A 13,715-nucleotide genomic window follows, 5' to 3' on the forward strand; every position below is an offset into this window, starting at 1 on the left:
AATGTAGAACTCGCTGCTTGCTATTTGGCAGTAGAATTCACTCCACTGCAGCAGCTGATAGAATGTTTGGGTGTCATGCTAAGGATATTCCCTCTCTTTCAGCCTTGGTGTCCTATTGGGAACAGGGGCTCTGGAACAATTTTTATAGTGGGAGTGCTGAGAGCTATTGAACCAAACTGTAAAGCCTTCATATAATGGAAACCACTTCAAGCCAGGGGGGGTTCCAGCACATGTGATTGGGAATGCTGGTTGGGGCAAACTCTTTTTAGTGCCCCCCACTCTGTTCACTTCATTTTCATTCAGTTTGTCTTCTTCCCTAACCAGATACTATCAGTCTAGGGTGACTAGACAGCAAATGTGAAAAATCGGGACGGGGGTGGGGGGTAATAGGAGCCTATATAAGAAAAAGCCACAAAAATCGGGACTGTCCCTGTAAAATCAGGACATCTAGTCACCCTATATCAGTCAGAACCATTAGCTACGTTGATGGCAGACAAGCCACGTACAAGAAGACAGATTTTTCTGTTAATTGTGTTTGGTTATCAACTTGTTCCCAGAGTGTGTAGTCTCAGGCTAGAGAATTGGTTTCATAACTTTGAAGCTAGGAAGCATGAGGAATAAGCTGAGGAAGGGGAAATTAATGTCACATTTTTGGTACCCTGCTTGATAAATGAGGCGAAAGAGTGAATGGGCATGGAAAATAAACTTCCATTTGGCCTCTGAAGACTGTCTTTCCAGGTCATGGATGAAGCACTTTAATATGAATGATAGAGAAGCTTGTACAGCAGCTGCTAATACCAGTTTTGCAGTCAGTTAACTTTGCACTTTCCATGAGCCCTTTAATTCACTTAAATATGACCCCAACAGCGACAATTGAAAAATAATAGTAATTTTTATTACAAATAATATAAAGGAGTAGAGTGATTTTTTTAAAGGGATGCATATTTAGTCTTTATAGTGTTTTCTCTTTGTTATATAGTCTTGTTAAACTGAATCTTTCTATCTTAATAGAACTCATAAAATGCATCAGGCAGATTTATTTTAAAATGAAAGTAAGACAATATCAACATATTTGAGTTTTTTCCTGCATAAATCATTTTGAAAAGCTTTTCAGGAAATGTTAAATTTATATTTGCTTAGTTTTCTGACATATAATACTAAGGTAAATAATATATCCACTAAAAAGTTTTTGATTCTTCCAGGAGATCCATGATTCTATGGCTGTATCATTAAATATGAATACCAGCACTGCAAAAAGCAGTAGTCTGTTAGCTAGTACAGAACTTACGGACAAAATGTTCTGTGATCAAAACACTAAAATAGTGAGCTCAGTATTGCTCACTTCTAGTATGAGCACTTTTATAAATTACCAGGATGTAGACCTACCAAAATGGGACTATAGAGAGAGAAACTCGTCAGCACAAAGAAAGAAAAATAAGAATAGTGAAAATAATAAAATCACCAGTCTTAAAAGGAAGCAGGATATATCTACTTATTACTCATACAAGATGGAACGGTGGTTACCAATGAAAGAAGATGTTAATTCACATAAAACAAAGCATGATTGGGCTGCTGAACAAGCAGAAAAAACATTTTGTGACATCAGAAATTTAGGACATGAGGAAAAAAGCCAGTTAATCACAACTATAAAAGAGGCAGTAGCTCTGGTAGTTACTATGGTATTTCAAGATGGTTCTTCACAGCTGAGCTCAGATCAGGTTAGTGAATAACAATAGTTTTTGTTCTATGAATTTAAGAAAATGTTCATACTAGAGCTGTGAAAAATGTGTGAAACTTGCCTGATTTTGAGTTTTGTTAAGCTCTGACAAGGATCAATAAATGGTTTGAGAGAACTTGGCCAATTTGTGGAGTTTTGAAAAATATTGATGCAAAACCAGGTGAAACATAGAGGTTCCAGGTGAATTTTCTTTTTAGATTCAAAGCAAAACTCATGGAATATAGAACCATATGGGTGAATATGTTGATGGGTATACAGATCGACTCACTCAAGGAAAGAGGCTTTATTGGGGCTGATTGTACAGAGAAGCCTGGAGTCAACATGGAATGGTGTTTGAGGACTTCAGAAATCTGCATAGGTGATGATTCTTTTGGATTAATCAAGAATTTTATGATTGTCATGCCAACAATTGGTCTGTCTCAGGTGGTTATAGAGTCTTCTAAGGCTGGATACACACTAGATCTAATGTTTGGGTTGAGAGTGCAGTATGGAGGGTTGGATATTACCCATGTCAGATACTTATGGTTTCCTTTGGTTTGAGGTTGGGGTACATGTATTCCAACTGGAGAGGGACTTGATCTGATGATCCTCCTTGAATGGCGGTTGGAACCAGGATGTTTTCAGGTATCCTTAAGGGACATGGTTGATTCCCAAATGACTACTCACAATAGTTAGGAGTTTTTTGTCTTCCACTACTGGTACAATAGCTCTTAATAGCCACCCCCCTTTGCTGGCTTTTCTCTCACAGATTAGTCATCTAGGTAGGGTATACCTGCACCTGCCTCCTCTAGAGGAAGTCTGCTACAACCGACATGCATTTGGTGAATACTTGGGGGCTGTTGACAGATCGAATGGGAGGACCGTGAACTGATAGTGTTTGAGCGCAAACTGGAGAAAATGTCTGTGTGCAGGTCAAATGGTTATATGAAAGTATGCGTCTTTCATGTTGAGTGCGGCGTACCAGTCTCCCGGATCCAGGGAAGGTATAATAGTGCTCAGGGAGACCACGCGGAACGTCAACTTCACCATGAACTGGTTGAGTCCTCTCAGGTCTAAAATGGGTCTGAGACCCTCTTTTGCCTGGGGGATTAGGAAATAATGGGAGTAGAAGCCCTTTCCCCTTAGCTCCTGAGGAATCTCCTCCACTCCCCCTATGGCGAGGAGCGATTGCACCTCCTGGATAAGGAGTTGCTCATGAGAGGGGTCCCTGAAAGGGGGGGGGGAGAGGGGGAAGGAACAGAATTGGAGAGAGTATCCCACTTCTACCATGCAAAGAACCCAGTGATCCTATGTTATTTGGGATCAAGCATGGTAGAAGTGGGATAGATGATTCAGAAAACATGGTAGCGTGGTGGGTGCGCCATCCTTGGGCACATCTTCAAAAGGCCTGTTTAGAGCCTGTTTAGACTGGCCATGACCTTGCCCAAAGGGGGGTTGGAAGGTTTCTGCCTGCCGTTCCTGCCCCTTCGTCTATAAAAATCCTGCCTCTGACGAGGAGGATATACGCACTGTTGTTGTGGTTGAGACTAAAGTGCTTGCATTGGGTTGCCGGCGTATGCATTCCCAACGGCTTCATGGTCGCCCTGGAGTCTTTCAAGCTGTGTAGCTTGGAGTCTGTCTGCTCTGAAAAAATCCCCACGCCCTCGAAGGAAAGGTTCTGTAGGGTTTGCTGCACTTCTGGGTATAACAATTAAAATATGTTAATTCGCAACTACATATACTATAATATACATATATGCTAAATATTATACATAAATCTTTACTAAATTTGGTGGTTCTCTTTGCTAACCAGGAGGAAACACTATATCTGTAAATATTTTATTTAAGCATTTATATAGCTCAATCTGAATGTATTCAGATTTTAAATGTTTACATTTTTATTGTGTTAGAATATGAAAATTTATCATTGATTCTGAAGCCATAAGGGACCATTGTGATAATCTAATCCATGCGTTCTCAAACTTCATTGCACTGGAACCCCCCTTCTGACAATAATGTTACTACATGATCCGTGGGGTGTGGGGAGGCGTGGAGCCCAAGCCCTGGGGAGTGGGAGAGAGGGCTTCAGCCCTGGGTCCAAACAAGTCTAATGCTGGCCCTGGCGACCCCATTAAAATGGGGTCCTGACTCACTTTGGGGTCCCGACCCACAGTTTGAGAACTCCTGATCTAATCTGATGTCCTGTATAGCACAGCCTATAGAATTTACTCAAAATAATTCCTAGAGTATAGCTTTTGGAAAAACAGCCAATCTTGATTTAGAAATTGTCACTGATCCATTTCTTATTGTACTAGATGCTTAATTTTGTATTCATGAGTTGTATCAAGCTGCATTTGAATTGAAATTGAAATTCAATTAAAAATACACAGAACTAGCACTTAATTTTTTTTTAATTAAACATGGCTACCTTAAATGTGTTGGATACATAAGGAAAAAAAAAAGTAAATATATCAAAACATATTTTGCATTTAAAACTGATTTATTAAGCAAAGTATTAACTGTAGTTAATGAATTCACAGATTGTTTCTGGTTTCCATGGGCCAGATTATCAGAGGTATTTAGGTACCTAGTAGGATTTTCAAAAGTCCCTAAGCAGGTTAGGTGCCTAACTCCCATTGAAATCTGTATTTTTAGCTGTCTAGCTGCATCTTCTGGTGCCTAAATACCTTTGAAAATCTAGCCCCATGCCCTTCAAGTTTTTTAGAATTAGTAGAGCTCATTGTCTCTCAGCTGGTTTTTGTTTTCCAATCTATAAATAATCTTTTCTGCTTTTTCATCTCCCGCTCTGTTTCTCAACTTTGAATGAAATATTCCCAATGAAGAAAATATTATCTCTGTACCTCTTAACTGAAACCAAAAATAACCAATGCAAAAGCTTTTCTGCACAACAGAAACTGAAAATACTTATATTTGGAAAAATGTAAATATCAGCATCCACTCTATTATGAAGACCACAAGTATTGTAGATACTTATTGTAGTACATGGTTTTGTGGCATATTTATAAAGCTTGTATTGATCTTAAAAAGTTATTCCCCCTCTCCCATTTCTGTATGTACTTTAAAAAACAGCATCCTCTAACTCACTAAAATTTGAGAAGGGTGCATTTTGATGCAGGGTGGTTTTTTTTTTTTTATTTTGCTTATTTAAAAGATGTTAATACACTATAGTAATGTTAGGCCATACTGCAGTTGTGAACAGGTAAGGTGCTTGAGCAGAAGCTCCCTCAACACAAACTCAGAGAGTCATTGGCAGGTATTTATTGAGATTTCCCTAACTTTGAAATTCACTGCTCTACCTTGGTCCACCAGAAACTTCTGGACAATAAGGCAAAGACCATCTTTTTCCTCCAGGTTTTTGAGAAAGTGTGTGCCGAGAGTTGGAAGGGTTAATTTATTCTGCTATTCTCATATTAGTAGTTGGATGTGTATGTATTTATATGTCAGGATGTTATGACTAGTCTTTAATATTATATAGTATTTTATACTGTGTTTGTTTTTAAATGGGATGAGTATCCAGGGTTAATGACTTAAATTATAAACTCTTGGGTCAGGGACCATCTTTTTTATTTGTGTTTGTACAGCGCCTATGACAATGAGGTTTGGTGCATGACTGGAGCTTATAGGTGCTACCATAATAGAAATATGTAATAATATGTAAGACTGTCAAGCTATTAAAAATGAATTGTGATTAATCGTGTGATTAATCGCACTGTTAAACAATAATATAATACCATTTATTTAAATATTTTTGGATGTTTTCTACATTTTCAAATATATTGATTTCAGTTACAACACAGAATACGAAGTGTACGGTGCTCACTTTCTATTTTTGAATACATTGCACTGTAAAAAAACAAAACAAATAGTATATTTCAATTCATCAAATACAAGTACTGTAGTGCAATAGTACTGTAGTCTCTTTATCATGAAAGTTGAACTTACAAATGTCGAATTATGTACAGAAAAATAACTGCATTCAAAAATAAAACAATGTAAAACTTTAGAGCCTACAAGTCCACTCAGTCCTACTCCAGCCAATTGTTTAGACAAACAAGTTTGGTTACATTTGCCAGAGATAATCATGCCTGCTTCTTGTTTACAAGTGAGAACAGGTGTTCACATGGCACTGTTGTAACCAGTGTCGCAAGATATTTACGTGCCAGATGTGCTAAAGATTCTTATGTCCCTTCATGCTTCAACCACCATTCCTGAAGATATGCATCCATGCTGATGACTGTTTCTGCTTGATAACAGTCCAAAGCAGACTGGACCAGTGCATGTTCGTTTTCGTCATCTGAGTCAGATGCCACCAACAGAAGGTTGGTTTTCTTATAACGCCAGCTACAACAGTGCCATGTGAATGCCTGTTCTCACTTTCAGGTGACAATGTAAATAAGAAGTGGGCAGCATTATTTCCTGTAAGTGTAAAGAAACTTGTTTGTTTTAGCAATTGGCTGAACAAGAAGTAGGACTGAGTGGACTTGTAGGCTCTAAAGTTTTACATTGTTTTGTTTTTGTTACGTTAAAAAAAATCTACATTTGTAAGTTGCACTTTCACAATAAAGAGATTGCACTACAGTAATTGTATTAGGTGAATTGAAAAATACTATTTCTTTTATCTTTTTTACAGTGCAAATATTTCTAATAAAAATAATATAAAGCCCTGTGCACTTTGTATTGTGTGCTGTAATTGAAATCAATATATTTGAAAATGTAGAAAAACAGCCAAAAGTATTTATAATAAATGTAAATTGTTGTTCTATTATTGTTTTACAGTATGATTAAAACTACGATTAATCGGAACTAATTTTTTAATCTAGTTAATTTGTTTTGCATTAATTGTTTGCGTTAATTGCCATTAATTGACGGCCCTAAAATATGTTTGTTTTTTAAATAAATGTACTGTACGTAACACACTGCATCTAGGGAAATGTGGAAATTTCTATATAGAATTGCATAAAGGTGTTCAGTAGAAAAATATTACTCATCTTAATCAATTGTACTTATAGGGCGTAGTCTCATCAGTAAGAGGAATTGTTATGTTAATAAAGAGACAGACAGACCAACTTCGTCCTTCCAATGGCTCTTCAATTGTTAATCCAATTGTTTGGGATGCCTGTACCAGAAATGATAAGTTTATTTATTTAAAAATAGAGCACTCTTCTGTTTGGGAGCAACAGGAACAGACTCATAAGAAGTACATCAGGTGAGGGAACAGACAGTAATCTTTGTTCTGTATGTGTGTAAATAGTAGTGATGTTGATTGTCACTGTTGTCTAATACTACAACAAATGTCTAAGTAATTCTTCTTTGAGTGCTTATTTGCATATGTTCCATTTCTGGTGGCGTGAATATGCCCCATGTGTAGGGTGACCATATTTCCCAAAGGGAAAACGGGACACTGCGTGGGGCCTGCTCATCCAAGCCATACCCCCTCCCCCTCTGCACCTGGGGCTGTCTGTTCCCTACCCTCTTCCCTCCCTGCACATGGGGCTGGCCTGTGCTCTGCCTCCTCTCCCCACAAGCACAGGGCTGACCTGAGTTGCTGGCCCCAGCCCTGCCACCACCATGCACAGGGCTCTCACCTGAGCCCAGCCTGCTCCCCATGTGGGGCTGGTGTCATTCTTCGCCTGATCCCTGCTGCCTCCCACAAGGCTGGTGTCGCTGCTTGCCTGAACCCTGCCTCCCCTCATGCGGCTGGCATCACTGTTTGTCCATATCCTGCCTGCCCCTTCTCCCCTGGCTCGCATTGCTGCTCGCCAGAGCCCTATTCACCCCCCCTCCCTCGCCCACACACACACGCACATTCCTCTCTGCCTCTCTGGGGGTGCACTCTGAACTTTTGCCAAAAAAGTCAGGACGGCTGGGACAGGGCTTACAAAAGGGAGTCTCCTGGCCAAAACGGGACATATGGTCACCCTACCCACGTGCTAGAGATCAGAATGCTTTAGCCAGCAATGTTGTTTGGTTGCATCTGCTCCGCTGGTGGCCTCAAAGGTATAAAGCGGGGGGGCAAAGTGTCCAACTGGCCCTCAGTTCCTTTCAGCTGCTCCTGGATGTGAGACTGAGCCAGCCAACAATGTCCACCCTTTTTCCAGTTGCATATTTTATTCTGACTTTGTAAATAGTTAATTATTTAGACTACATATTTAGTATAGTGATGAGTGTAGGTTTCAGCTTTCTCTAGGTTCATTTTTTACCCTGTACAGAAGGTGGGGATGGGTGGGTCTGGCATGATGTTGGGACAGAAAAACCCAGGCTTTAAAGTGAAGGATATGTAAAAGAAAAGCTTAAGAATTGTAAAATCCTTACAAGAGGACAACTAAATCTAGGGACATCAAGATGAAGTTCCTTTTAGAGAAAGCTATAAGGCTGGTCTCTGACTGGATGGGAGACAGGATCCGTCTAGTCTGGGATTGTCCTCAGGGAAAAGTGTCCCAGTAACTGCCTTTATTTCTGGGGCTCTGCCTGCTCCTACCTCTGTGGCTGCGAGCAGGGATAGGCATCACACCTCTGAGGAGCACAGAGGAAGATCTCTCAAGAATCCCTTAAAAGAAAGAGGATTGGGTCACTTCTTTATGTCTTCAGGAAGAAGAAAACTCTGAAAGCAGCCCCTCCCTTCTCTTTCCAGCAGGAGGCATCCTGGAAGGCTTCTCTGGTGTCCATGTTATTGGACAATTGGTTGGTGAGAGGATCATCTCCAGAGCAGGTGATAAGCAGTGTTCAGTACATCATACTTCTGTTGTCCAGATTGGGACTGAGAATGAACATGGAAGTCTCATTTAATTCCAACACAAAAGATAGTTTATTGGGACTCTAATCGATACCATGATGGCTCGAGCGTACCTACTGCAGGGCAGATTCAACAGTAGGTCAGAGTTGATAAATGAACTGCAAAACAAATCTACTTCAAGGACATGTCTCTGGTTTTAAGGTCACATGGCTTCAGGTACTCTGGTGACCCCAATTATAGATTTTTTTTCTTTCACAGATTCATAGATTCCAACACTAGAAGGGGCCATTGTGACAGTCCAGCCTATCTATATAACACAGGTGTACTAGTGCATATCTTTTAGAAAAACATCTAATCTTGATTTAAAATTTCCAGTGATGGAGAATCCACCATGACCCTTGGTAAATTGTTCCAGTGATTAATTATTCTCACTGTTTAAAAAAAATTACACTTTATTTCCAGTCTGAATTTTTGTCTATGTTCAACTTGTATCGTGTTGTACCTTTCTCTGCTAGATTGAAGAGCTCATTATCAAATATTTGTTCCCTGTGTAGGTACTTATAAACTGTAATCAAGTCACCTCTTAACCTTATATTTTGCTCAGCTAAATAGATTGAGCACCTTGAATCTGTCACTGTAGGGTATGTCTTCCAATTCTTCCAATCGTCTTGCTTATGACTCTTCTCTGGACTTGTCCAGTTTATTAACATCCTTCTTGAATTGTGGACACTAGAACTGGACACAGTATTCTTGTAGAGCCAAATACAGAGGTTAAAATAACCACTCTACTCCTATTCGAGATTCCTCTGTTTATGCATCCGAGGATAGCATTATCCTATTTGGGCAGTGTCATTCTGGGAGATCATGTTCAGCTGTTGATACACTAGACCGTGTCTCTGTTGTCGTAAGGGGTGGTAATGGATGGCTTATCACCCTGATGGCCACAATATAGATATGAGGGTACACATACCTCAAGAAGTTTTGAACTCCTTCAACTGGTGGAAAGATCCATATTAGGTCTGCAAGGGATTTCTGTTCTCCTCAGAATTTCCCACTAAGTCAGTAGTGACAGATGTGTCGTTGCTTGAGTGTACAGTACAGGGTCAATGGTCTCAAAGAGATGCTTGGGTTCATATCAGTGTCCTGGAGCTCAGAGAAATATGGCTTGCCTGCATGGCCTTTCTACCTCATATCAAATATCAGAGTGTACAGATGAGAATCAACCATACCACCACAAAGTTTTATGTAAACAAACGTGGGAACTAGATCAACAATGTTGTGCAGGGAAGCAGTTGATCTATGGAATTGATGTATCCTGCACAACAACTGTATATCACCTTCCAGGACTATACGACAGGCTGGCAGACAATCTAAGCAGACCTATTGCTCCGAATTGTAAATGGTCCTTAAAGGATTTGGTCATCAAGTCCATTTTCAATCAGTAGTGTCTGTTTGCAGCTGACCAGAACAAGAAATACAAAGTATTTTGTTCCAAGGGAGGACAAAGTCTGAGTTCTCAAGAAGATGCCTTCCTAATCCCCTGGGTTCAGGCCATATTGTATGTTTATTCCCCCAGTTCCTCTGACCCTACGTGTGTTAAGGAAGGTCAAACCGGACAAGGCCTCAGTCATCCTAATAGCCCTAGACTGGCCCAGGCAATACTGGTTCAAGGAAATCAGAAATCTCTCTGACACCTCCAGTATCTACCAGACTTAATTACTCAGAACAATGGGACAACATTTCATCTAGATTTGTTGTTCCTAAACCTCACAGCATGGAAACTCTCTGGCTAACAGTTCTGTTGATATATACAGCATATTGATTCAGAGCAGAAAGGAGTCTCTGAGGACTGAAAAATGGAAATGTTTTTTATCCATTCAGTAAATTCTTGCCCATGAGAGACATCAGTCCCTCATATCGAGTATCTATTATTCTTAAAAACCTTTGGTTTGTTGCTAAGCTCATTACGTGTGTGTTTGGCTGCTATTTCTGCACATCATCCACCAATTCACGACCATCTCATCCTTCAGTTAAAAAGTTTGTGAAAGGTCTTCTGAGAGTTTTTCCTTCAATAACTTATTTTACAATACTTACTTTTATCTTGGAATCTTAATGTGGTACTTATCTACTTGGAGGGACCTCCATTTGAGCTATTAGCCTTGTGCTCATTACTCCATTTGTCTATGAAGATGGCATTTTTTGTTGCAGTTATATTGGTAGGCCCTACCAGTTTTATGGCCATGAAAAACATGTCACAGACTGTGAAATAAGCCTTTCCACGAGAAATGTGATCTCTCCCATGTTCCGGGGAGCACCCCAGCTGCAGGCTCCTAATTGCTAGTCCAGGCTTGGCTGGCAAGACACAGGACTTGTTCTTCCACAGCACAGCCACTCTCGGGGGGAGATCAGACCCACCTCTGCATACCTCCCGCTGCTGCAGGAAGTTCTGGGGCTGGGCAGCATCCCCGAAGCTTTCTGCAGCCAGAAGAGGCTTCTGGAGGTGGTGGTCCAATCTTCCATGTACTGTTGGGAGCACCTCAGCCAGGTGCTCCTAGCTGCTAACCTGGGTTGGGTGGGGAGATGAGATCTACCTCCAGTGGCAGCGCAGAAGTGAGGGAGCACAGGGAGATCAGTCTCACCTCCATCTGAAATCGTGATATTGACCAATTTTAAAATCCTGGGGCCTTGATATCGACCAAAATGGACTGTGAATTTGGTAGGGCCCTATAGATCGGCATGCAGGGTCTGGGAATCATAGAATATTAGGGTTGGAAGGGACCTCAGGAGGTCATCTAGTCCAACCCCCTGCTCAAAGCAGGACCAATTCCCAATTTTTGCCCCAGATTCCTAAATGGCCCCCTCAAGGATTGAACTCACAACCCTGGGTTTAGCAGGCCAATGCTCAAACCACTGAGCTATCCCTCCCCCCAACCCATGTTTTCCACAGTCCAGGCTAGTGCTCTAACCACTGGACCATCCTTCCTCAGATAATTGCAAGCTCTATGGTGAAACCCCCCATATATAATTTTTCACAGGGTTAAAGTTACACTCTGGTCACAACCTAAATTTCTTCCCAAAGTAATCTCTGACACTTATTTAAATCAGTCCATTCACTTACCTATTTTTTCCCAAAGCCTCATTCAGCTAAGTGTGAGGCTGCATTACATACTCTGATGTTTTCCAAGCTCTGTCTTGTAGGGTTGCCAACTTTTTAATTGCAGAAAACTGAACACCCTGGCCCCGCCCGCACCCCTTCTCCAAGGCCCCGCCGGCCGCTCACTCCATCCCTCCTCCCTCCATCGCTTACTTTCCCCCACTCTCGCTCACTTGCTCATTTTCACTGGGCTGGGGCAGGGAATGGGGTGTGAAAGGGGATGAGAGCTCCAGCTGAGGTTGTGGGCTCTCAGGTGGGGCCGGGGATGAAGGGTTTGGGGGTAAAGGAGGGGGCTGCAGGCTGGGGCCGAGAGGTTCAGAGTGCAGGAGGGAGCTCAGAGCTGGGGCAGAGGGTTGGGGTGCAGGAGGGGGTGCGGGCTCCAGGTGGCTCTGACTTCAGGTGGCCCCAGCATTTCTTGGGGACTGAGGAAGACCGCATGGCTCCCAGGAAGTGATGGCATGCGCCTCCAGCTTCTAGGCGGAGCGGCGGCCAGGTGGCCTCTGCAAGCTGCTCCCGCCCACAGGCACTGAACGCAGCCCGGAGGCGCTGTCCCAAGCGCTGGCTCCACAGCTCCCATTGGCTGCAGCCACGGCGTTCCCAGCCAGTGGGAGCTGTGGAGCTGGTGCTCTGGGCAGCGCCTGCACGCAGAGCCTCTATGGCTGCCCCTCTGCCTAGGAGCTGGAGGGACATGCCGCCATTTCCTGGGAGCCATACAGAGCTGCTGGGCACAGAGCCTGCCTGCCCACCTTAGGCCAACCAGACTTTTAGCGGCCCTGTCAGCTGTGCTGACTGGAGCTGCCAGGGTCCATTTTCAACTGGGTGTTCTAGTCAAAAACTGGATGCCTGGCAACCCTATCATTTTGTCTAGAACAAAACCATTCAGAGAGCCTCCTAGGCTAGGGAAGTAGAGCCTGAGCCCAGGCTGCCTCCCGATGAAGGATTAGCCAGGGGTGGGGAAGGAGAGCCCAGGCAGGAGGGGGTCTGGCAGTAAGCCCCAGGCAGTGGGAGGTCTGACTGTCCCCTTTATCCCCTCCATCCCACCTCCCGGGTGTGCCCAGCTCTTCTGCAAGAGCTTCAGCCACCAGGGGCTGACAGCTGGAGCTCTTCCAAAAAAAAAAGGGGAGGGGGGAGCGGCAGCACAAAACTTGCGCCTCCCTTGACACATTCCCATGCCTTCCTTGGAAGGTGCGCCCCATAGTTTGAGAACCGCTGTACTAGAGCACAGGCCACTTCCGCAACCTCTTAGAGGGATAACTGTAGCTGATATATGTAGGGCTACTACTTATAGTAGTATACATACTTTCACTAGCCAAAGCCATTATACTTTAGTTCAGGAATCTCATTCAGATGCCCAGTTTGGGAAGGCTGTGTTGCATTCTCTATTTAATTAGACTTGCAGTACTCTGCTCCATCTATTACTTACTGCATGGGAGCACATGTAAACAAGCATTCAAAATGGAAAGTAAAGTTACTTTTAGTAACTGGAGTTCTTAGAGATGAATTGTTTACATGTGTTGCATAACCCACTCTCCTTTTCCCCACTACTGTGCAGACCAATAGCCTGGAGTTGATAGTGGTGCTGGGACTGAGGATGGTTGGTCACCCTTTTATATCACATAGTGAGAAGGCCTCAAGGTCATCGGGGAGCAGGTGTGACTAACAGACACTGCTGGCTAAAGCCTTCCAATCTCCAGTGCATGGGGCATATGCATACAACTCGAAGTGGAACACATGTAAACAACACATCTTGAATAGCTCTAGTTACTAAAGGTAAATAACTTTCCTTTCCAATTTTATTTTTCTTTCTTGCCTATGGATGTTGTACTTCATTTCTGGGAGATTTTTGATAGGCGTTTGTAAAGAGACCATATGAACAGGATTACAGCACAGCTTTTTGAACTGTATTCATAATTTTTTAAAATTTTTGAATAGAGTAGATTTTTTAAAAATAGCATTTAACATTCCTGAGGATATTTCTTAGCAGCCAGTAGCAATTTTTATAACATTATAGATCAAAAGTTCAGTCAAAATTATGAGATAGTGTTGTTTAAAGTATAAATCTCTCTTTGCTATTGCCACTTAATTTTAAA

The 13,715-nt window shown here is 42.2% G+C and overlaps 1 protein-coding gene across 1 annotated transcript in view; it reads left to right on the forward strand.

Annotated features, from left to right (window-relative positions):
- POLN (DNA polymerase nu) overlaps positions 1 to 13,715 on the forward strand; it is a 236,183-nt gene that overhangs the window by 35,121 nt on the left and 187,347 nt on the right. Inside the window, exons 5-6 of the mRNA XM_073343208.1 lie at positions 1,203 to 1,718; positions 6,748 to 6,944. Of these exons, the coding sequence (XP_073199309.1) occupies positions 1,203 to 1,718; positions 6,748 to 6,944 (713 nt within the window). The remainder of the gene's footprint in view (positions 1 to 1,202; positions 1,719 to 6,747; positions 6,945 to 13,715) is intronic.

The sequence above is a fragment of the Lepidochelys kempii genome, chromosome 4 (genome assembly GCF_965140285.1).
Source record: "Lepidochelys kempii isolate rLepKem1 chromosome 4, rLepKem1.hap1, whole genome shotgun sequence".
NCBI classification, from domain to species: Eukaryota; Metazoa; Chordata; order Testudines; family Cheloniidae; genus Lepidochelys; species Lepidochelys kempii.